The following is a 22486-nucleotide window of genomic DNA, read 5'->3' on the forward strand; positions in this document are numbered from 1 at the left end:
CGGGGCGGCGGGGCGGCGACACCCCCCCCCCCCCCCCCCGGCCATGTGACGGGACGGGATGTCCGGATCCTCGCCGCGCTCCGGGGCGGGACGGGCGGCAGGGGCAGATGGTGTGACGCCACACAGCCGCTCCGTGACATCACGGCCCGGCTCCGCGGCGGGACCCCGGCGGGCCGGCTCCCGCGTCGCCGCGGCGACCGCCGCTCTCGCGAGAGTTGCGCGGCGGGCCGGGACGCGGCCATGCGGCTGCGGGTGGCGGCGGCGGCCCCGCCGCGCTCAAGGTGCTGGCGGCCGCCGGGGCCGCCGCCGCCCCGGTGCAGCTGGTTTGGGGTGGCCCTTCCGCTGAGGGGGACCCCCCGGCCCCGGCGAGACGGCCCCGCGGCCCGTGGGTGCCCGTCCTGGAGCTGGACAGCGGCACCGCCCTCTTCTCCCCCAACGCCATCTGCCAGTGAGTACCGACCGCGGAGCCCCGCACCGCCGGACTCCTCCGCCCCAACGCCTCACCCCTTCTTCCCCCGCCTCCCCGAGGTTCTTCTTCCTGGCCCACGGGGACGAGCCCACCGACCTCACCAACCAGTGGCTGGAGTGGGAGGCCACTGAGCTGCAGGTGGGTACGGCGTGTGTCCCCTTCCGCCCCCCCCGCCAGCGGCCTGCCCGATCCCTTTCCGCCTCTGTCTGCTCCCAGCCTGCGGCCTCCGCCGCCCTGTACGCCCAGCTGGTGCACGGCAAGAAGGCGCTGGAGACGGTGGGAGCCCTAGGGAGGTTGCTGGCCCACATAGAGCAGAACTTGTCCAGGAGAGGCACTGCCTACCTTGCTGGGGTGAGTGGAACCGTGGGGTGAGTCGTGGGAATCCCGCTCCCCGGGGAGCTGAGCTTGCTGCTGCCTGCCCGCAGGCAGAGCCCTCAGCCTGGGCTGGGGCTGCCCCAAGGCCTGACCTCGCATCTCTGGCCCAGGACGCCAAGTCAGTGGCGGACGTGGTTGTGTGGGGCACCTTGTTCCCTGTCCTCCAGGATGAGGCCAGCCTGCCAAGTAAGAGCGAAACGGGGGTGCTGAGGGGGGGAGCATTCCTTGTGTTTCTACGGCTGTGAGATTCATGCTGCTCTCCCCGCCCCCCAAGGTGGGCTGCAGGCGCTCAGTACCTGGTTCCAGAGCATGACAGTCTCTGAGGCCTGCAGGAAAGCTGCTGACTCCGTTCTGATTCCCAAGGCGTTGCTGGAGTTCAAGTCCTACCTGCAGAAGCAGCCTCCGCCCTGCCTGGCCATGGAGAGAGCCACCAGTAACGAGCCTGAGGTGCAGCCCTGGCCCCCTGCTCAGTCCTGGCCCAGGGATGGGCCTCTGGGGGGCTGGTGGTGGCAGGCGTGCAGACCCTCACTGGCACCAGCCTTCCCCGCAGGAAGAAGAAGGTTCCGAGCGTGCCCTGACAGAGGAAGAAATCGAAGCTGCTGCGAATGCCTGGGCCCGTGGTGCTGCGGCACTGCCCAAGCCCTGGCAGCCTCAGAAACCCGTGTGAGTCCCAAGATGACACTAGGGCTGGCCGTCCCAGACCTCCGAGGGGCCTGGCAGGGGCTCCCAGGCTGGTGCCACATCGTTCTGGGGTGGGATGGCCCCGTTGCTCTTTGTGCCTGCTCTGACTGCTCCTGTCTGTACCAGGCTGCCCGTGGAGGGCAGGAGGAATGTCCTGATCACCAGCGCTCTGCCCTATGTGAACAACGTGCCCCACCTCGGCAACATCATTGGCTGCGTCCTCAGTGCTGACACCTTTGCCAGGTGAGACCTGGCTGCAGGAAAGCTCCTTGGGGCCGAGAGAACATCGTGGGGGGGCTGTCCTGCCCCCCCCCAGCACCTACCTGGGTGTCACGGGCCCCTGCCTGCAGGTACTGCCGCCTGCGGAACTGGAACACGCTGTATGTGTGCGGCACAGATGAGTATGGCACAGCCACTGAGACCAAGGCAGTGGAAGAGGGGCTGACGCCCCAAGAGATCTGCAACAAGTACAACGCCATCCATGCTGACATCTACCGCTGGTTCAACATCTCCTTCGACTACTTTGGCCGCACCACCACGCCACACCAGACCGCGTGAGCGCTGTGTCTCCAGGGGCTCACATGGAGGGGCCCGTGCTGGGGAATGTTCGGGGGAACCCCAGCGTGCCCAGCTGAGGGTGCTCTGTGGCTCTCCAGGGTTCCCTGGCTGATGGGAGCTCTCCCCCTCCTCTTCCTCTCCTGTCCCAGGATTGCCCAGGACATCTTCCAGCGCCTGTTGGCCCATGGTTTCCTGCTGCAAGACACTGTAGAGCAGCTGCGATGCGAGGCCTGCCAGCGATTCCTGGCCGACCGCTTCGTGGAGGGCACCTGCCCCTTCTGCAGCTACGTGGAGGCTCGGGGGGACCAGTGTGATAAATGTGGCAAACTCATCAATGCTGTGGAGCTGAAGGTGGGACGGGTCCCTTGGGGACCACTCCACCCCGCAAACCACACTCCACAGCTCTGCCTGGGACACCTAGCCTCATCCTGGACTCCCTCCAACCCATGTTTTTTCTCCCGACAGAATCCGCAGTGCAAGCTCTGCAGGGGTGTCCCTGTGGTGAAACCCACCCAGCACCTCTTCCTGGACCTACCCAAGGTGGGCTTCATCCCTGGGGGAGTGGGGAAGGGATGGGGGACCCCCTGCTACCACAGACCATCCCCCTGTGTTCCCCCACAGCTGGAGGAGCGGCTGGAGCCCTGGCTGGAGCAGTCCTGGGCCACGGGGGACTGGACGGCCAACGCTCGCTACATCACTCGCTCCTGGATCCGGGATGGGCTCAAACCCCGCTGCATCACCCGTGACTTGAAGTGGGGCACGCCCGTGCCCCTTGATGGCTTCCGCGACAAGGTGAGTCCCACCTGGCCCCTCGGTTGCAGCATCTGTCCCCAGGTGCCCTGCCTCGGGGTCCCCTGCTCATGGATCGCTCTCCCCTCAGGTTTTTTACGTGTGGTTTGACGCTCCCATTGGCTACTTGTCCATCACGGCCAACTACACCGAGCAGTGGGAGAGGTGGTGGAAGAACCCACAGCAGGTAAGAACCTGGTGCTGCTGCAGGGTGGAGGTAGGGACAGAGCTGGATGCCAGCATCCACTGATGCCCCGCCATGCCTCCCTCTCCCTGTCAGGTTGAGCTCTACAACTTCATGGCCAAGGACAACGTCCCATTCCACAGCGTCATATTCCCCTGCTCGCTCCTGGGTGCCAATGACAACTACACCCTGGTGAACCATCTCATCGCTACAGGTACTGAGGGGTCATCAGGGATCGGGGGGTCTCCACACTTTGCCGTTTTCCCTCAGTACTGGAAACAGTCCAGTCTGTCCCACATGGGCACAGAATTTGCCCTCCTTTACTCGGAAGCCCCTTTGAGCTTGGTGCGAGGCTTTGACGGTATCTGTGTTGTGGGGATCTTCCCTGCCTGGGAGAGGCTGGATCCATGCTTGGGCCCCACGGTGGGGTCTCTCCTGCTCTCCCCAGAGTACCTGAACTATGAGGATGGGAAGTTTTCCAAGAGCCGGGGTGTGGGGAGTGTTTGGGGACATGGCCAAAGACACAGGCATCCCTGCGGACATCTGGCGCTTCTACCTGCTGTACCTGCGGCCTGAGGGGCAGGACAGTGCCTTCTCCTGGAGCGACCTCATGCTCAAGAACAACTCGGAGTTGCTGAACAACCTGGGCAACTTCATCAACAGGTTCTGGGACATTCTGGTGGTGGCAGGGGCCATCTCTGTTCCTAGGAGGCTGTGCTCATGCCTGCTCTGTCTCTCTCCCCAGAGCTGGCATGTTTGTGTGCAAGTTCTTTGGTGGCACTGTCCCCAACATGGTCCTGACACCTGATGACAAGCGGCTCTTGGCCCGTGTCACCCTGGAGCTGCGCCAGTACCACCAGCTGCTGGAGAAAGTCCGGTGGGTAAATGAAACCCTGGGGCTGCAACAGGGCTGACTTGTCAGGAGGGCTGGAGGGCAGAGGCTGACCCACAGCAGGCGCTCAGTCCTGCTTCTACCCCCCACCAGCATCCGTGATGCTCTGAGATGTATCCTCGGCATCTCTCGCCATGGCAACCAGTACATCCAGGTGAACGAGCCCTGGAAGTGGATCAAGGGGGATGAAAAGGACAGGTAGGGAGACTGGGGGGTGCAGGGGAGGACAGGACAGGGCTGGGAGAGCACTGACAGAGGGTTTCCTGCCCCACAGGGAGCGCGCGGGCACAGTGACTGGTGTGGCGGTGAACATGGCTTCAATGCTGGCCGTTATGTTGCAGCCCTACATGCCCAGCATCAGCTTGGCCATCCAGGAGCAGCTCTGCATCCCCCCCGACTGCTTTGTCCTGAGCCACAACTTCACCTGCACCCTGCTGCCCGGGCATCGTGTGGGCACTGTAGGTGGTGGGGGAGGGAAGGGAGGGCAGGCTGTGCACCCCCAGGACAGCACGTTGGTGGGATGGGGGGTGCTGGCTCCTGCATGGGTGACCCTTCTTCCTGGCTCCAGGTGAGCCCCCTTTTCCAGAAGCTGGAGAATGACCAGGTTGAAGCCCTGCGCAAGCGCTTCGGGGGAGGGCAGGTGAGTCAGGGCGTCAGCACGCCCCTGCAGCTCCTCTGTCTTGGAGATCTCTGCTTTCTGTCCCTCTTCTCCCAAAGACCTTGCTGTAGAGCCCAGCAGAATTCCCTGGCCCTGCCTCGGGGGTGCTGCAGCACCTCACCCCTCCCCAGCATGAGGGGTTTGGGTGCAAAGCTCTGTCTCGGGGCTGGGACCAGGGCTCATGCCCATTTCTGTCCTTCCACAGGCCAAAGAGAACCCTCCACCCTCAGAGCCCCCTCCAGCCCCAGCGACCCCCGTGGCTTTGGGTGACCCCCAGCTGATCCAGGAGCTGACAGAGGAGGTAGCCAAGCAGGTGAGAGGGGCAGGGGAGCTGGCCCTATCTGGTCCTTACCTCCCCAAGCTCTTATCACATCACACCCCCCGCCATCCCAGGGCAACCACGTTAGGCAGCTGAAGGCCAACAAGGCAGAGAAGGCTCAGGTTGACGCAGAAGTGGCCAAGCTGCTGGAGCTGAAGAAGCAGCTGGCGCTAGCAGAAGGCAAATGCCCCGACATCCCTGTGCCCAAGGGGAAGCGGAAGAAGTAGCCCCTGGCTCCCCGGTGCTGGGGAGCAGCCCCAGTTCTACCCAGAGACCAGACTGGGCTGTGCTGGCTGGCGGTTACATGTGTGTAATAAAATGCAAAAACTGTACAGTCGCGTATGGAAGTGGCACCCTCCCCACAGCATTAGTCTGTGCAAGTGGGGCAGTGCCCCTCCAGTTCATGGCCGTCCCGGGGCAGGGAGGGGAGCAGCTATGCCCGGCGGAGGTTCACAATGCGGTTGATGAGGGCGGCCCGGGTGCGCTCCACCTCGGTGCTGAGCTGCCGGATCTCCTCCCGCAGCTGCTCGTTGTGGGCCGTCAGCTCGAGCACCCGCTGCTCATTGGCTCGCTCCCGGCGCTTGGCCAGCTCTCTGCTGGCCGCTGCACTGCTGCACCTCTTCCTCTTCGCCCCGCGCCCCGCACCTGCTCCTACCTCATCCTCCTTGGCACCCAGCTGGGGTGGGGGCTGCTGCTGGGGGCTGAGCTGGGCAGACCCGGGGGGGCTGCGCTCTCTGGCCCCAGCAGCTCCAGCAGCTCAGCAGCCAGGGCAGCGTCCAGCTCACAGCCCTCTGGGCCACCACCACCCCCTCTGTGCCCCACGGCGGGGCCAGCTCTGCCTGCAGGGAGAGAGGAGCAACCAGCGCGGGTGATGTGTGCTCTGCGCCCCCCCCCGCCACTCAGGGGGGCGTTGCCAGCCGCTCAGCTCACCTGCTCGGCCCCCCAGGGTGGGGGGGGTCCACCGGGCTCTGCTGCTGCCAGCACCTCCTGCAGATCCTGGTACCAAGCCTCCAGCTCCCAGCCAGGCCCTCCCGCGGGCAGCCCCCCGGCTGCCATTGTCACCTCCGGGCCAGTGTGGGGCTGGGGGTTTGGGGGGGGGGGGGTTGTGTTCGTGTAAGTCAGGGCAGGACCCCCCAGCTCCGGGGCGCTGCGGGTGCGGGGAGCCCCAGGGTGCCCCCTCCTTACCTGCTCTCAGGTGTGGTGGTCGATTAGGTCGCACTTTCTCCTGGATGCCTGGGGAGGGAGATGGGCAGGGTCAGGCGGGGGGGGGGGGGTGTCCCCCGGGGCCCCAGCTCCGGGGCGATGTACGGGGAGCAGCGCGCCGCCTGCCCCGCGCTGGTAGGGAGGACTCTCCTCCTGGCCCCCCCCCGCGCACCCTCCTCGGCGGCCCCGGCTCCTCGCGGCCCCGGCCCCAGCGCTGCCCCCCGCTCATCCTCGCCCGCATCGTCCCCCGCCGCTCCGCGCCGCCGCCGCCCCGCGCCCCTTTTAAGGGTCCCCGCCTGACGCAACGCTCGCGCCGGCCGCAGCCAACGGGCGCCCACCGCGCCGTGACGCGCGGGGCGGCGGGAGCCAATGAGAGCGGGGGGAGGAGGGGGGGGAGGGAAGGGGAGTTGGCTGCCCCGCCCCGCCCCGCCCTGCCGTGAGTCACGCGGGAGGATGATGCAACAGCTGGAAACCGGCCCCGCCCCGTCTTAAAGCGCCCGCGGCGACGGGGAAGGCTGGGGTGGGGGCGGGGGCGAGCGGCCGGAAGCGGGCACCGCGGAGCCGGGAACCGGGGCCGGTGCCGCCCCGGCTTGAGCGCAGGCGCCGTCCCCGCAGCCGCTCCGCGGGCGCCTGGCCCCCCCCACCCACGGGGGGGACCTGCCCCCCTCCCCGCACCCGCTCCGGGCGATGTGACCCCCATCCTGCTGGGGGCTCGGCCCTCTGCGCCTCCCCCTCCACCTTCAAAGTGGGGGGGCTGCGGTGACTATGCCACCCCTGTGCCCCTCACCCTGAACGCGTTCTGAGGGGAGGTCCCGTGTGTGTCACTGCAGGGAGCAGAGGCACAGCCTGGGGGTGCCGGGGGTGGGGGGGTACGGCTGGAGGAGGTGTCCGGCTGCCCGGGTGCTGCCCCCCCTTTCAGCTGCAGGGCCCTCCCTGGATGCTGCCTCCCGGCCCCCCTCCGCTGGGGATCAGCCTTTTAGCTGCGGTTGCTCGAAGGCGTTTTGGGGTCGCTGCTTTCGCCTCCTGCCCAGACACCAGGATTAATAGGGCGGGGGGGGTGGTGCAGGGGGAGGCTGACAAAAGGTGGGGGGCAGCTGGTGCCCCCAGTCCTGCTCTGCTCCCTTGGGCACCTTCAGCCCCCCACGGTCCTGCTCCTCGGCACCCCCCTGGGGACTCCTGTGGCCTCATGGCTTTGAGCACCCCTTGGCCCCCCCAGTCTATCCCCAGTGCCCTGGCATCCCCAGTGCTGCTGCCCTGCTTGCTTCATGGGGGGTTCCCAGCATGCCGCTTGCCGCAGGTGCTGGGGTGACACGCGGGGGCACGATGATCAGTGGCGATGACTGGAACCAGCACAGACCAACCTGCGTGCCCACCGGCCGGCCCGTTCTTCTGGGCTGGGAGCACAAGGTGGAGGAAGGCTCCGTGTCCTACATCAGGGAGGAGCAGATGCCGATCCCCCCACCCTGCCTGTCCCCTGCACCCCCCCACCCCCGCCCCGTGCTCCCCAGCCCCAGCAGCACCGCGCTGACCTCCCTGCAGCAGACTTGCGGCTCCCTCCTGGCTGGTGGGACCTGCAAGTGTGGCCTCTAGTCTCCACTCAACATGCATGAGGTGCCGGGGGGGGTCTGGGTGGCCAGTATGTCACCCCATACATCATCTGGTCACGTCCATCCAGTCCCAAACCCTTCCTGTCCCCCTTGTACCTCCTGGGTTCTCGCCACCTATCCCAGTCCCCTCAGTGCCCTCCTGGTTTTCCCACATTTCCTAGGGCTCCCCATCTTCTCTGTCACATCCTGCCACCCCCGATCTTTCCTGTCACCTGCCTTCCCAATCCATCCCACTTTAGGGTGCCCAATCTCTGCTGGTGCCCGCTTGACCCCTGTGTCCCTGTGGTTCTCCACAGGTCCTGGCCTAAGCCCACTGTTCTGGCAGAGGGGTACCCCTGGCCATGACCCCAAGCAATGTCGGCAGCTTCCCTGGGGGGCGAAGACCCTGGAGGCCACATTTGTCCCCCTAGGGACCTGGATCATCACCTCACCCTTTCTGCAGCCCCACAGCATCATCCCTGGGGCCAACGGCTGCCCCAAGAGCCACCCACCTGCCACCTTTCGCTTCCCCCCACCAGATGTGGTGACACCACCCCCCCCCCCCCCCCCCCCCCCCCCCCCCCCCCCCCCCCGATGCCCTGCGGTGCCCCTGACCCTGTGCCAGCCCCCCACAGGCAGGACCAGCAGCTGGGCAGCCCTGTCACTGGGGGTGACTGGAGACAGACCAGAGCCGGGGGGGCCGGGACCACACCTGCTGGCCACCAGCAGTGCCCCCAGGCTGGTCAGGTTGATTCTCCTGGCAGAAATGCCTTAACCAGCCAAAGCAGCGATAAACCACCAGTGTCCTTAGGTGCTGTCCCCAAGGGCAGGGGCTTTTTGAGGCTGGCCACACACCTGCTCCGAGCACTTTACCCCTCTTCCTCTCCTTCCCGGCATGCTGCTGTCTCTCATGGGTGAGCTGGCCCCGTGCAGGAGGGCCCAGTGGCCCTGGCGCCCTGAGCCCCAGGACCTGGAAGCTCTCAGGGTGCCCTCGAGCCCCAAGGTTTGCACCCCTCGGTGACCAGGCAGCCTGCTGAGCCTGCTGGGTGCTCAGGGCTGCCTGGGGGGGAAGCCGGGGGGTGCCTAGCCTCCCACTGGGTCCCCTCTCTGCCACCAACAGCCTGCTTTGCCCTGGCACTGGGCTCCTGCCTGCCGGCCGGAACTTCAGCAGACAGCTCCCAGGTCTCTTCGGGCAGCTGGCAGCATCTTCCAATCCCACCTCAGGGACCTCCCCGCATTTGAAAGCCTCTGGCCGTAAGGGCAGCCCAGGTATGTGGGGCAATGCCTGTGGGGCCAGGCAGCTGGTGGGGAGCAGGGCTGTGGCAGATGCCCCTCCATTGGCTGGGGACATCCAGTGCCTTGGGGTGGCTGCAGCAGTGGTGCTGGGGGGGTCTGTACCCCCAGGGAGCACATTGTGGGAGGCGGTAGGATGCACTGGGATGCCCACCGTGGTGGGGCCTGGCAGGGTGTGATGGTGAACCTGGCAGGATGCGGTGGGACCTGGTGGGAGGTGGCTGTAGGTTCATACTAGTGGTTGGTGGGATGCGGTGGGCTGCATCCACCAGCCTGCAGCAGATGCGGCCGCGGCAGCCCTGTGCTCTGACCCATCCCCTCCAGGTGCTGCAGCTTCTCCAGGTGTCCCCAAAGTGCTGTGGGGCTGGCAGTAATGGAGAGGGGGGTGCTTTGGGGGCGCAGGGCTGCCCACTGCCCCCTGCAACCCCCTGTAGCCTTTGTGGGTCAGGAGCAGGCACTGGCACTGCGGGGCTCCCTGCCACCTGGCCTCCTCCTGGCCACGCTGCCCTTCTCAGTAGCCATGGGCCAGCACCCACCTGCCTGTGGGGGGGACCCCGAGGGGCTCAGCCTGCCCTCCCTGCTCCCACTGCCCCTCGGCATCCCCCTGCCTGCTCTGGAGCCGCTGCCCTCACCAGCGACCCCGCTGTCGTGGTTTGAGCCTGGTCGGCAGCCAAACACCACACAGCTATTCTCTCCCCCTTCTCTTCTGGCAATAAGAAGGGACTGTTGAGCCAGGCTTGGGGTTGGAGATAGGACCAGGAGGGCAGATCACCCATTATGGTCATGAGCAAGAAGCAGACTGTTAGGGGAAGAAAACAAAGAACATACATTTATTACAGACACTAACAACATGTAACAGAGTAGGACAGTGAGAAGCATTGCCACATCTTGAGAACACCTTCCCCCCACCCCTCCTTCTTCCCGGGCTCAGCTCTGCTCCCGATATCTCTACCTCCTTCACCAGTAGCGCGGGGCAGGGCATGGGGGGTGCAGTCAGTGCTGCCACTTTCTACATCTTTGGTGGGGGGAGCTTCTGGAACTTGTTCCCCCTGCTCCAGCGTGGTCCCCCTCTCGCAGGAGACAGTCCTCCACAAACTTTCCCTGACGTAAGTCCCTCCCACGGGCCACAGTGTTACCCACACTGCTCCATTGTGGGTTACCAACTTTCTCCAACTGGATTCCCTCCCATGGCTGCAGCCCTTCCCGAGCTGCTCCGGCGTGGGACACCCCCGCATGCTGCAATCCTCCCAGCACCCAATTACAACAGCGGGGTCTACATTTTCCCACAGGACCCTGGCCTTCTTTGGGCACAGCACCTTGATCAACCAGGTGAAAAACACAGGCCACAAATCAATGTCTGCTCCACCGTAGATCTTCATGGGTGGCAGGGGGGGGCCGCCCTGCCGTCTCACCACAGGATACAGGGGGGTCTCTGCTCTGGCACACCTCCCCCCTCCTTTCTTCCTCCGTTCCTCCACTGACCTTGGTGTTCGCAGCTGCAGCAACTCCTCCTCACAAGTCCACTGCCCGTCACCACGTCCCTTCTTAAATACGTTATCGCAGAGGCGCAGCCGATTGGCTCAATTTCCCAAACAGAAGTGGAGCTGACGTGGAGCTGGGGGAGCTTCGAGAAGCTTCTCACAGGGGGCCGCCCCGATAGCCCCCTCCCCTGCCACCAAAAAACTCCACCACTCACTCAACCCAGGACACAATGTTAGTCAGGGGAAGAATAAGATTAATAGTCTATAGTTAATAATGATATGCGTAGACTGTTTAGTGACAGACTGTACAGTCTAGCTCAGAGCAAGTAACCCTCAGTAGCAGGTAAGGGTGTCAAGGGGGTTACTGGAACTCTCTGGGAGAGCCTGCTTGAGTGGTAGTTGAATAGCTAGAATCTCAAAGATGTTAAGGATTGTATACGCAGGGCTTAATATTGTGTTGTTTTGTTTTGTTTTTTTAATGGCAGGCTGTACTTGGAATCTAGATGGTATTCCTAAATGGAATCAAGACCTCTAGAATTGTTAAGCTATTAATCAGCATCGGGTGATTTGTTGATACTGTTTTCTGCAGACACAGAGGGATGAGCCATGTGCCGATTGGTGTGGGCGGGCTGTGGTTTTGGGCAGTACCTCGGCATGTTTTTCTTAGGTTTTTGCAGCTGCCGCAAGCAGTCTTGGAGGGGTGAAACTGCACGCCAGTGAGAGGTCTGAGAAGGTGAGGCGGTTGTTGGCCGGGTTGGGGTCTAAGTGCAGGTGATCACGTGGCAGCTCAATCAAGCATTTCTCTGATTCTGTGGGTGCCATGCAGGCAGCCTTTGGAATTGGATGAGTATTTGAGGTGAGCTGGGGTAGTAGAGGTGAAGAGCACGGGGCTGGTGATTTCTCACGAGTGCAACCATAATTTTCTCTCTCTTGATACTGTAGGTGCCACAAGTGAAGATGGCCACAGTGTCCGATACCAGAATTGGTGTGGAGCAGGTGAGCAGAAAGCCACAGTGCTTTTGAGGAGGAGGGTGTTGTGGAAGAAGTCTGTGTCGACTGACACGATGCTGACTGCTCACTCTGGTTTTGTGCAGATGATAAGGAGGAACCTGGTGTCTGCAGGAATATCCTGGTTAGCTGATTTGCTTTTTGTTACGGATGAGTTCAGACCCCTCGGCCTCTGAAAGCTAAGTTGAGGGAGTGGTGTTTGGGAGAGGCCTCTGGGGCAGCCCAAGGTTGGGAATTTCAGGAAGGGGTTTTAAAGTTAGTGTAGGGGAGAGGGCTGTCCAGGAACCGTCTCCTTTGCGCAGGCAAGGGAGTGGGTTACATGTCAGCATGACACTAGTTTGTGTTGGGCAGGGCAGGTTCCAGCCTATGTCTGTGCATGTAGCTCGTGTAGTCTTCTTGTGTGTTACACCACACTGTGCTCAGGTCTTGATGTCTCGATAGCTCTTTGTCATCAGCAGGCACCTCAGTAGCCCTCCTGAGAATCTTGAGTGCATTGCTTCACTGGCATAGTGCCTGTCGAGCCCTTCTTTTCTAGCAGTTGTTGCCTAAAGCATGGATTCACCTGGTGTGTTTTGCATTGTAGGTGTTGTTGAGCAGTCATCTCTTGTGCTGCTGAGGTAGGTGGTGCCTCCAACTCTGCTGTTGAGAGTTCTGTTTGCACACAGTAGCCTTCTGGGTTTCATCCTCGTGTCCTTAATGATCTTAAGTCTCAAAGCCTGGCTTCTCAGGTATCCATCATTCTGGTTTTGGTGGTAGCTTTCTTTTATGGGCCACAGTAGTTGCCTCTCTTTCCGGGGCTGATAAAAAGCATCTGCACTGTCGTGGCACTGTAGAGCTCCTCTGCTGGTGGCATCTTCCCTGCGGTGGCAGTTCTCTCTCACGGTCTTCTCGTGTCTCACAGTCTTGTTTGTGGGTTTGTCTCTGTCAGGGTGGGAGCTGCCCTGCCCAGGGATGTAGCAATACTAAAGACAGTGGTAGCATAACTTTATGGTTGTATAGTAATATGTTGATCTGCCCCGATCCTTTTGTGAAAGACCATACGGTCCATCTCCGGGCAAGTAGCTGTAGACAGCTGCTGGAGTTGTTTTCACTGTGTTTGGCAGGTGCCAGAGGTTGGACTCTGGCCTGCTGGGAGTGGTGGTCTGTGTGGTAGTTGAGCGGTTTGAATCTTAAAGGAGACTTAGCTTATATGTTGGGTTCAACATGTGGGGTTTGGTTGTTTTAGCTGTAGTTAGAAAGCACATGCAAAAAGAGAGACCTTTGGTCTTGTAAAGCTATCGGTTAGCGTCTAGGTGACTACCTTCACGTGATTTGGGTTTCTCAGATGCAGAGTGATGAGCCATGTGCCGCAGGGTGACAGGAGAGGTGAGCAGAGTGCTGGGCAAAGGCGGGCCGGTGTCCGATGTCAGAGGATACGTGTGACTGATGGCTCTGATGGCCTTATGCTGTTCTGGGTTTATTTGCTAGGTGTGAATAGATGAGTGAAGTGGGGTATCTGTACCGGAGCAGACTTTAGCAAGGTGAGTGGTGACCAGTGTGCTGAAGGAGTATTTTTTTGAGGTGTCATACCCTTCCTATTATGTACACATATCCCTATTCTGTAGCGATATATAGGGATGGGGTATGTAGAACAAAGGGATATATAGGGATGGGGTGTGTAGACTGAAGAATCTGACTCTGAGCGGCCGAGGCAAAGCAGCAGAGGAGAAGTGCTGTGAGCAGGCTGAGGATTTGTGTGGCATCTTACCGTGTGCTTTTCCTCTGTTTTTTGGCAGGTGCTGCATTCCTTTCCAGAGGGGTGAAGCTGCACGGCTATGAGCAGTTTGAGAAAAGGCAGGAGTTAAGTGGTCCGCTTGGGCTGAATTGCAGACAGTCCATGCAACAGTGATGTATTACTTTGAAAGCTGGAGCAGAGCAGGTGAGTGCAGCTATGCAGGGCTGTGCTCTCACGATTGAAGTGTGTATTAAACAGCTTTGGTTTTGTTTGCACAGGTAACAGAGCGGCATGAGGTGATTAAAGGAGCCTTGCATTTAGGTGACAAGGCCACTGTTGAGGATGGCTACTGAGCATGGACTGTGACCTGTGACACCGTGAAAGCTAAGTAGCGGGACAGATCTGTGGGGAGTGGAGTCCATGTGTGTCCAAGTGGCATAATGGGAGGGTTAGTCTGTGGGGAGTCAGCCTCGTGCTAGTGGAGGGAGTGATACGTCTCGTGACACGTGTGCCCTGGCAAAGCAGCTCTGGGGTGAGTGGGTAGAGTTGTGCAGTATGTCTAGTGTGTTCATACATGTTCTTTACTTACCTGATGTGTTGATGTTTGTCTTGGCCTTTGTGTCTGAGAAGCCTCGGGCATACTCATCCTACTGGAATGACGGTAGCCATCCGTTGCATCTCTGCAGCCTCACGTGATCGGCACAGTGCCAATTCCGACTCGTTTAGCAGCGTGACATAGAAGCTCAACGCTGCCGGTCTGGTTTAGCGTTGTGGATGAATTTGGCCAGTCTTCCTTGCAGCTCTGGCTTGGGCCTAACCAGCAGGTCTCATCTCGATGACTCTTTTTTTCTTGAGACTACTTCCAGAGTGCTTCCTGTGTCATCCTAGTCTTCAGTCTTTCCCAGCCATATGTCTCCATCGGTCACGGTAGGTTTGTCAGGCCAGGCCGGAGTGCGTGTGTCACGTGGCCTCGGCACTGTTGTGCGTGCTGTCAGGCTGTGTCTGTTGGTCTGGCGTTAACTCTACTCTGGTATTCTTGCATCCTTAGATCATGCTTGTAGTTTGCATAACGTGTGTTTGAGGTGGAGCTGCTTTGTCTGTATAGCAATTCTTGATGATGTGATGATTAGCATGGCCTGTTTGGGGGGAGATTGTATAGGTTGGTTTTGGGGACAGCCTGTAGCTATTGGTGAGCAGGCTCTGGAGTTTCTTTTATCTTTTGCAGGTGTCAGAGGGCCATTCGGATTCTGGGAGCAAATCCTTCTGTGAGGCTTGCTGGAGCATGCACTTCAAAGCACAGGAGCAGAAGTGGTGAAAAGATGGAAACGTATTCCTCTGGTTCCAGTTATGAAGGGCGATGCTGTGAAATCATGTGGAGTGGTGATGTTGTGTTGAGGTACACGGTGATGCAGTTCCAGGGATGGTTATAGAAGGGGGGTGATCTGCCACTCTGGCAGGTGACAAAATGAATATGTTTTGTGTGAGGGGTGGAATGAGTGGATGTCGAATGAGTGTTAGTTTTGGAATGTGTCTAACATTGTAGGTGTGGATTTCTTTTATTTCAAGTTGTACTGAATGTAGAGGTAGTTCCTGTTTTCTTAACAATAATAAAAAAACCCTCAAGCTGGGTGGTGTGTTTTGATTGTGGCTCAGTATGTTTTGTTGTTGTTTTTTTGTTTTGTTTTTTTTTTTTACTTAGTTTTTTCCTTGTGGAGTTGAGATTTTTTTCAGATGCTCTAGGGAGAAAACCGCTACACCCAGATATGAGACTGTAGTGTTTTCTTTCTCAGCTGGGTGGTTTTATCCTGGTCCTGGCTGCTCTGAAGGTGATGTCATCACCAGTCTTTGGATGGAGGTTAGGCTTGGGCTGGGATTTTTGCTGGAAGAGGTCAAAGGTCATTCCGTGGTTAAAAGGTCACCCGGGGTCAAAGGTCATCATGGGCCAAGAGGTCAACGGTCACCCGGGGTCATAGGTTAAAGGTCACATGGAGTGAAACAGAAAAGGTCATCCCTGGGACAGAGGCCAAAAGTCACCCCGGGCAAATGTCATGCTGGGGTTAAAGGTTGCAGAGGGGTCAAAGGTCAAGGCTCACCCTGGGGCCAAAGGTAAAAAGTCACACTGGGGTCAAGGGCCACCAAAGGTCACCCCGGTGAAAAATCCCACCAAACACACACCACTACCTGGGGTCAAAGGTCACCCTGGGTCAAAGGTCATCCAGGGGTAAAAGGTCAAAGGGCATTCCAGGGTCAAGTGTCAACCTGGGCCAAAGGTCAACAGTCACCCAGTGGCCAAAGGTGACAGGGCATCAGGGTCAAATGTCACTCAGGGATCGAAGGTCATCCGGGGTCAAAGGTAGCGTGATGCTCTGGGGCTAAAGGTCAATGTCACTCTGGGGTCAAAGGGCACCCAGGGCCAAAAAGTAAACAGTCATCCCGGTGCTCGAAGGTCACAGGGCATCCAGGGTCAAAGGTCACCCAGGGCCAAAGAGCATCGGGTCATAGCTCAACCTGGGTAAAAGGTCACAGGGTATTAAATGTCATATAGGGGTCAAAGGTAAAATGTCATTCCAGGGGCAACGGTCAAAGGTCATCAAGGATCAGAGGTCAATGGGCATCTGGCTGTCAGAGGTCAAAGGTCACCCGGGGTTCAACGGGCACCCCAGGTCAGAGGTCAAATGATGTCCGGGAGATCAATGCTTATCCAAGGTCAAAGGTCATCCTGGGGTCAAAGATCACACTGGGTTCAGAGGTCAAAGGTCTTCCGGGGGCAGGGATCAATGGTCACATGGGGTCAGAAGTCAGAGGTCACCCCGGGGTCAAGGTTCAAAGGTCATCCCGGCTCAATGGTTAAAACCCTGCTGCTCCTCTGGCTGATGTGACACCTGCTGGTGGTTGCGGGAGGGGCGGTGGGCAGGGCCCAGGCTAGATGAGCCCCAGCCTCTGCTCATGGAGGTCCTTGTGCTTCTGGATTTCTCTGGTGCTCTCCTATTCCTTCCGTCGACGGCAGCCTTGGTGCTGCCAAAGCTTTTGGACTGAGGTCTTTTGACCTTCAGAGGAGCACGCGTGTTTGTGGTAAGAGCTTCAGGACCAGGCAAGGTTGAGCACCGTATGTAGTAGAAAGTAGACTTGTTTGTCACTTTTTTTTTTTTTTCTGGAGAGTACTTTTTTATTGAGTGTTCAGGGGTGGCAAGATGGTTTGATAGATTGCTCTTCCTTTTAAATTCAGGTGCTGTTTTAATTTTTTTCTGTATTTCCTTACTCCCCAGCGCTTTTAAAATTCTCCTCTTTTAAATGATTTTCCTTGTTTTTCCTTTAGGAAAAGAACAGCTAGATTGCAAGGGGTCTGTTTGGGATGCACAGGGGCCAGGCAGGGTGCTGGGGGTCTGGTTGGGATTCAGGGGGCCCAGGGAGGTTGCAGCGTGTCCAGTTGGGGTTGCAAGGAACTCGGGTAACGTCCAGGGGGTCTGTTTGGGGTACAGGGGTGCCAAGCAGGGTCTATGACGGTCAGAGAGTTTGTAGGGGGCTGTTTGAGGTGAAAGTGGGTCCAGACAAGGTGCAGAGGGTCTGGTTGGTGTGCAGGGTGGCCAGACAGGGTGCAGGGTGTCCTGTTGGTGAGTAATCTGTATTCTAATTGTATCAGAGTTGCTGACCGATCGGTGTCTAATAGGAGCGTTTGGAACAGCACCGACCTGTGATTTGGGTGTATAAAAGAAGCACCCCACCTGCTGTTAGCTGTGCTTGATTTGAGGAATATCCACCGAGCCCCCAGGCCCGAATAAAAGACAGTATTGTTCCTGAGCCTGTTAAAATGACCTTATTGCAGGCCGGTACTGACAGCCCCCCGCTCCCCACGGGCTCCAGCTGTGGGCTGGGGCCGGGGCAGCTCAGGTGGGACCGGTGAGGTGAGGATGGGACCGGGCCAAGGTTTTAAATAGGCTGCAGGGGCTGGACTGGGGCAGCCCCAGGTGCAGCCGGTTTGGCTGAGGATGGGGCCAGTCCTGCCGTGCCGAGGGGCTCCAGCTGGAATCGAGGGGGGGGGGTGGTGGTGTCCCTGCCCGAGGGATCTGGCTAGGAGCGGAAAGAGAGTCTCAGCCGCGGCTGCCCGCGGCCAGGAGCGGCCGGTCCGTGCGGCGAGGAAGGATTCCTCCCGGCCGGCCCCGACGGGGCGCAGCACCGGCGCCGGGAGCTCGGCGCCCCGAGCCGCCGGGTGGCCGGGAAGCCTCGCGGGGGAGGCGCTCGGAGGCGCGTGCCGCCCGCCCCCGCGTGGGTGAGGGTCGGGCAGCCGGCGCTGCGGAGGTGGGAAGGGGCGGAGGCGGAGAGACGAGCCCCGGGGCTGCGAAAGCCTCGGGCCGGGGCCGGTACCGGGAGCTGCGGCGGGTCGCGCGTCCCCCCGGGCCGGTCCCGGCCGCGCTTCTCCAGCTGCCCGCCTGCTCCCGCCTCCGGCTGCCTTTCGGGCTGGCCGGGTCCCCGCAGTTTTTTGCTATTCTACCGACACCGCCCCGTCCCCCGTTGCCTTCTCCACGTCCTTTCCACGCCGCTCCCTTCCTGGCTTCCCAGCCGCCTGAAGTATTTCGTTCCTTCCCACTGCTGCCTTCCCGTCGCTTGTGAAAATTGCATCGAAAGATCTCCCTCTACCCGGTGACTCGTATCTATTCTCAGCATTTCCCTGTCCTCCTAGCGATACTACGGGGTCTCTGGCAGGACTCGGAGGACCTTGGCTGGATTGGGAGACGCTGGAGAGCGGGCACTGGGGGACACTGAGAGGGACTGGAGGGCACTGGGATTTAGCAGGAGTCTGTGGCAGGACTGGGAGACGCTGAGGGACTCTGGGTTTACCCTGGAGGGAAACTGAGAGGGACTGGAGGGTACTGGGGGACACTGAAGAGAGTGGGAGACTCTGAGGGTGCACTGGGAGACACCAGATGCGCTGCAGAGGGCGTGGGGGACACGGTGAGGACTGGAGGGATACTAGGGGGTCTGTGGCAGGACTGGGAGGACACTGGATGGACTGGGGGACTCAGGGAGGGAGTGGAGGGCATGGGAGGTTACTAGGGAGTTTGTGGTAGGTCTGGGAGGCCACGGGATGGACAGGGAGACACTGGGGAGCTGTGAGGTGCGCTGGAGGGACATGGAGAGGGAGTGGAGGGTACTGGGAAGTCTGGAGGGGACACGAACAGATGGGAAATGCACTGCAGAGGACCATGGAGGGAATGGTGGGAGGACTGGAGAGTACTGTAAGGATCCTAGGGGCTCTGAGCAGGACTGGGAGGACACCAGGCGGGCTGGGGCACTGGTGGGACACCGGGAGATACTGGGAGGGACTGGAGGGCACTGAGGGAATACTAGGGGGTCTGTGACAGGACTGGGAGGACACCGGTTGGACTGGGAGACACTGGCGGGCATTGGGAGACCCTGGGAGGGACTGGAGTGACCCTGAGAGGGACCAGAGGGTACAGGGAGACACTGAACAGATTGGGAGGCTCTGTGGGTGCACTGGGAGACACTGGGAAGGAGTGGAGGCCACTGAGTAGGGGTTGAAGGTGCAGGGAGTCTAGTTGGTGTGCAGGGGGACCACACAATGCGAAGTAAGACTTGTTGGGGTGCACAGGGCTCAGACAGGGTGCAGGGGGTCTGTTTAGGTTGCAGGGGGACTAGGCAAGGTGTAGCAGGGCTGGTTGGGGTGTGGGGTTCTTGCTGTGCTGCAGGGGGTTCTGGTTGGGGTTCAGGGGGCCAAGATGGGGTGCAAGGGAGCCGGCGAGGTTGCAGGGGGCCTGGTTGGGGAATAGGGAGGCCAGACAGGGTGCAGGGAGGCCAGACAGAGTGCAGGGGGTCTTCTTGGCAGGCAGAGGGTTCAGAGAGAGTGCAGGCACGTTGTAGGGCATATGGTTGGGGTACAGGGGATCTTGTTGCAGTGCAGGGGTTGTGTTTGGTGTTCAAAGGTCCAGACAGGATGCTGGGTGTCTGGTTAGGGTTCAGGGGGCCCAGGCAAGGTGCAGGGGTGCGGTTGGGGTCTAGGGTGCCCAGTCAGGGTGCAGGGGGGCCAGGCAGATTGCAGCAGGTCTGGTTGTGGTGCAGGGGACAAACAAGGTTCAGTGGGGCCAGGCAGGTTGCAGGGGTACCAGAGAGGGTGCAGGGGGTCTGCTTGGAGTGCAGGGGGGAAAAGCAGGGTACATATGAGGGCTAGTCAAGTGCAGGGGGACTCTTTGGGGTACAGGGAGTCTTGTGGAGTGCAGGAGGTCTACGTGGGGTTTGGGGAGCCCTTACAGTGTGCACAGCTGCCAATCAGGGTGCAGGGGGGCCAGAGATGTTCCATGGGGGCTAGTCAAGGTACAGAGGGGCTGTTTGGTGTGCAGGGGGTCTTGTTGAGGTGCAGGGGTACCAGGCAGGTTACAGGGGTGTATTTGGGGTGCAGGTGACCCAGAGAGGGTGCAGGGGGTCTGCTTGGTGTGCAGGGGGCACAGACAGGGTGAAGGGAGGGGAAGCAGGGTGCATGGACACTAGTCAAGTGAAGGTGGTCTGGGGGGTGCGGGGGGGCCAGGCAAGGTGCAGGGAGACCAGACAAGGTGGTGCAGGGCTGGTTGGGTGCAGGTGGTCTGCCTGGGGTGCAGGGGGCCTAGAGAATGTTAATGGGCACCTGCCAGGCTGTAAGGATGCTAGAGAGGTTGCAGGTTGTCTTCTTGGAGTGCACAGGGCCCATACAGGCTGCAAGGGGGCCAGAGAGTTTGCAGGGTGTCCGGTCGGTGTTCAGGGGGCCCAGACAGTTTACAGGGGCCCCAAAGAGTTTGCAGGGGGTTTTCCTGGCATTCAGGGCACCCGGACAGAGTGCAGGGGGCCAGACAGTTTGCATGCGATCTAGTCAAGGTACAGAGGGACTGTCTGGGGTACAGGGGGTCTGGTTGGCATGCAGGGGTCTCAGACAGGGGGCAGGGCGTCTTGTTGGTGTGCAGAGGGCTCAGGTTTCAGGGGGTTCTGGTTGGGGTGCACGAGCTCTGTTTGGGAAACACGGGACCAAGACAAGTTGCAGGGCACCTGTTTGCTCTGCAGGGGGTTCAGACAGGGTTCAGGGAGTCCAGGCAAGGTGCACGGGGTACTGGTTGGAATGTACAGGGTGTGGTTGGGATGCAAGGGTCCTAGAGAGGGTGCAGGGCACCTCGATGGTGTTCTAGGGATTCAGACAGGGTTCAGAGGGTCCAGGCGAGGAGCAGTTGGACCAGACAGCATGCAGGGGGTCTGTTTAGCAGGCAAGGTGTCCAGGGAAGATGCAGGGGGTCTGACTGGGGTTCAAGGGGTGCAGGTGAGATGCAGGGTGTTCCGGTTGGGCTGCAGGGATTGTAGACAGGGTGCAGGGGGTATTGCGGGGGGGGGGTTCAGACTCATTTCAGGGAGTTCTGCTTGTGGTGCAGGGTGTATGTTTGGGAAGCAGGGGACACACACACATTGCAGGGGTTCTGGTTGCGGTGCAGGGGGTCTGGTTGAGGTGCAGGCATGCCAGACAGGGTGCAAGGGTATAGAAGCATTTCTGTCAGAGAATGGCCACGATATTTTGTTGCAAGGTTTGGACAATCCAGGCCTGAGATCAGACTGCTAACAACACCTGTGTTATGAGAATGACCTTGAAGGGCTGTTTTGTGAGGAACTGTATCTGTTGAGTAAAGATAAATGAGGAATTTTCCCATCTATGTGTCTGGCTAAGCTAAGCACAAATATGCAGCAAACAGCAAGATGCTTGCCTATCACAGTTTCCCTTTGGGTGTGTGATAAGTTGCTTATGACCAATAATCAAGGGGTATGGGGCGTGTAATCAGGGGTGCTTCCTGTACAAAGTATATAACCAAGTGATTCGGGCAATAAAGGCGGGACGACATGTAGCCGCATTGGTGTGATTGTCGTTACTCGGCCGACTCTCCGAGCGGACCCTGCTTTGCAAGGGGTCTTGTTGGGTTTCATGTGGTTCAGACAGGGTTCAGGGGTTCTGCTTGGGGTGCAGGGGGTCTGGTTGGGACACAGGGGTCTCAGGCAGGCTGCAGAGGGTCTTGTCGGGGTTGTGAGGGCTCAGAGAGGTCTCAGGGGTTTCTGGTTGGGGTGTAGGAGGTCTGTTGGGAAACACGGGACCCAGACAAGTTGCAGGTCATGTGTTTGCAGTGCAGGTGGTTCCGATAGTGTTCAGGGGGTCCAGGCAAGATGCAGGGGTTTCTGGTTGGGGTGCAGAGGGTCTGTTTGGGTTGCAATTCCTCCAGACAAGGTGTGGAGGGTCTGATTGGCGTTCAGACAGGGTTCAGGGTGTTCTGTTTGAGGGGCATCTGGTTGGGGTGCAAGGCATCAGGGCAAGCTGCAGGGGGTATGATTGGGGTTCAGGAGTCCCAGATCATGCTCAGGGGGTCTAGGCAAGATGCAGGGGTTTCTGTTTGGGGTGCAGGGGATCTGGCTGGGATGCAGGGGTCCCAAACTGGGTGCAAGGGGTCTTGTGTTGCAAGGGGTTCAAACAGTGTTCAGGGGTCTGGGAAGTTGGAGGAGGTTCTGTTTGGGGTGCAGGAGTTGCTGTCTGTGATGCAGGGGGCCCAGACAGGGTGCAGGGAGTCTTGTTCGGGTGCAGGGGGTTCAGACAGGTTTATGAGGGTCAGGCAAGTGTCAGTGGGATCTGGTTGGGATGCAAGCAGCCCAGACAGGGTGCAGGGGGTCTTTTGGTGTGCAGGGGTTCAGACATGGTTCAGGGGGATCTGGTTGTGATGCGGGGGGTCTTGTTGGGGTGCAGGGAGTTCAGAAGGTTTCAGGTGGTTCTGTTTGTGTTGCATGGGGTCTGGTTGGGATGCAGGTGACCTAGACATGGTGCAGGGGTTCTTGTTGGGGTGTAGGTGGTTCAGACAGGGTTCAGGGTGTCTTGTTGGGGTACTGCATGTGCAGACTGGGTTCAGGGGTGTCTAGGAAGGATGCAGCGATTTGGGTTGGGGTGGATGGTTCTGGTTGGGACACAGGGAGCCTAGACATGGTGCAGGGGTTCAGATGGGGTTCATGGGGTCCAGGTAAGTTTCAGGGGGTTCTGGTTGGTGTGCAGGGGGCCCAAAACAGGGTGCAGCAGGTCTTGTTGGGGTTTAGGTGGTTCAGGCAGTTTCAGGAGGTTCTGGTTGGGATGCAGGGGTTCTGTTTGGAATTAGGGTAACCAGATCCGTTGCAGGTGTTCTCTTTTGGTTCAAGAGGGTTCAGAGAAAGTGCAGGTGGTTCTGGCTGGGATGCGTGGGGTGTGTTTGGGCGCAGGGGGTTCAGACGGTTGTTCAGGAG

General features: G+C 59.8%; 2 protein-coding genes and 1 pseudogene across 2 annotated transcripts; 2 read left to right on the forward strand and 1 right to left on the reverse strand.

Moving 5' to 3' along the window:
• Positions 1-240: 240 nt before the first annotated feature.
• Positions 241-5257, forward strand: LOC122153815 (methionine--tRNA ligase, cytoplasmic-like). Its single transcript, XM_042797121.1, is given in 22 exon segments — positions 241-256; positions 259-448; positions 529-607; positions 686-820; positions 955-1030; positions 1119-1291; positions 1395-1507; positions 1652-1768; positions 1876-2079; positions 2233-2434; positions 2549-2623; positions 2705-2875; positions 2964-3059; positions 3153-3270; positions 3505-3551; positions 3553-3719; positions 3802-3933; positions 4042-4146; positions 4223-4406; positions 4517-4588; positions 4812-4919; positions 5000-5257. Coding segments are annotated over 22 exon segments (2733 nt in total). The 3' UTR covers positions 5153-5257.
• On the reverse strand, positions 5220-6445 carry LOC122153821 (DNA damage-inducible transcript 3 protein-like). The gene is given in 5 exon segments (XM_042797140.1): positions 5220-5595; positions 5598-5716; positions 5840-6005; positions 6111-6158; positions 6301-6445. Coding segments are annotated over 3 exon segments (498 nt in total). The 5' UTR covers positions 5982-6005; positions 6111-6158; positions 6301-6445; the 3' UTR covers positions 5220-5358.
• A 13984-nt stretch (positions 6446-20429) lies between these two features.
• LOC122153795 overlaps positions 20430-22486 on the forward strand; it is a 3045-nt pseudogene continuing 988 nt past the window's right edge.

Source organism: Tyto alba, unplaced genomic scaffold, assembly GCF_018691265.1.
Source record: "Tyto alba isolate M040663 unplaced genomic scaffold, T.alba_DEE_v4.0 Super-Scaffold_23, whole genome shotgun sequence".
NCBI classification, from domain to species: domain Eukaryota; kingdom Metazoa; phylum Chordata; class Aves; order Strigiformes; family Tytonidae; genus Tyto; species Tyto alba.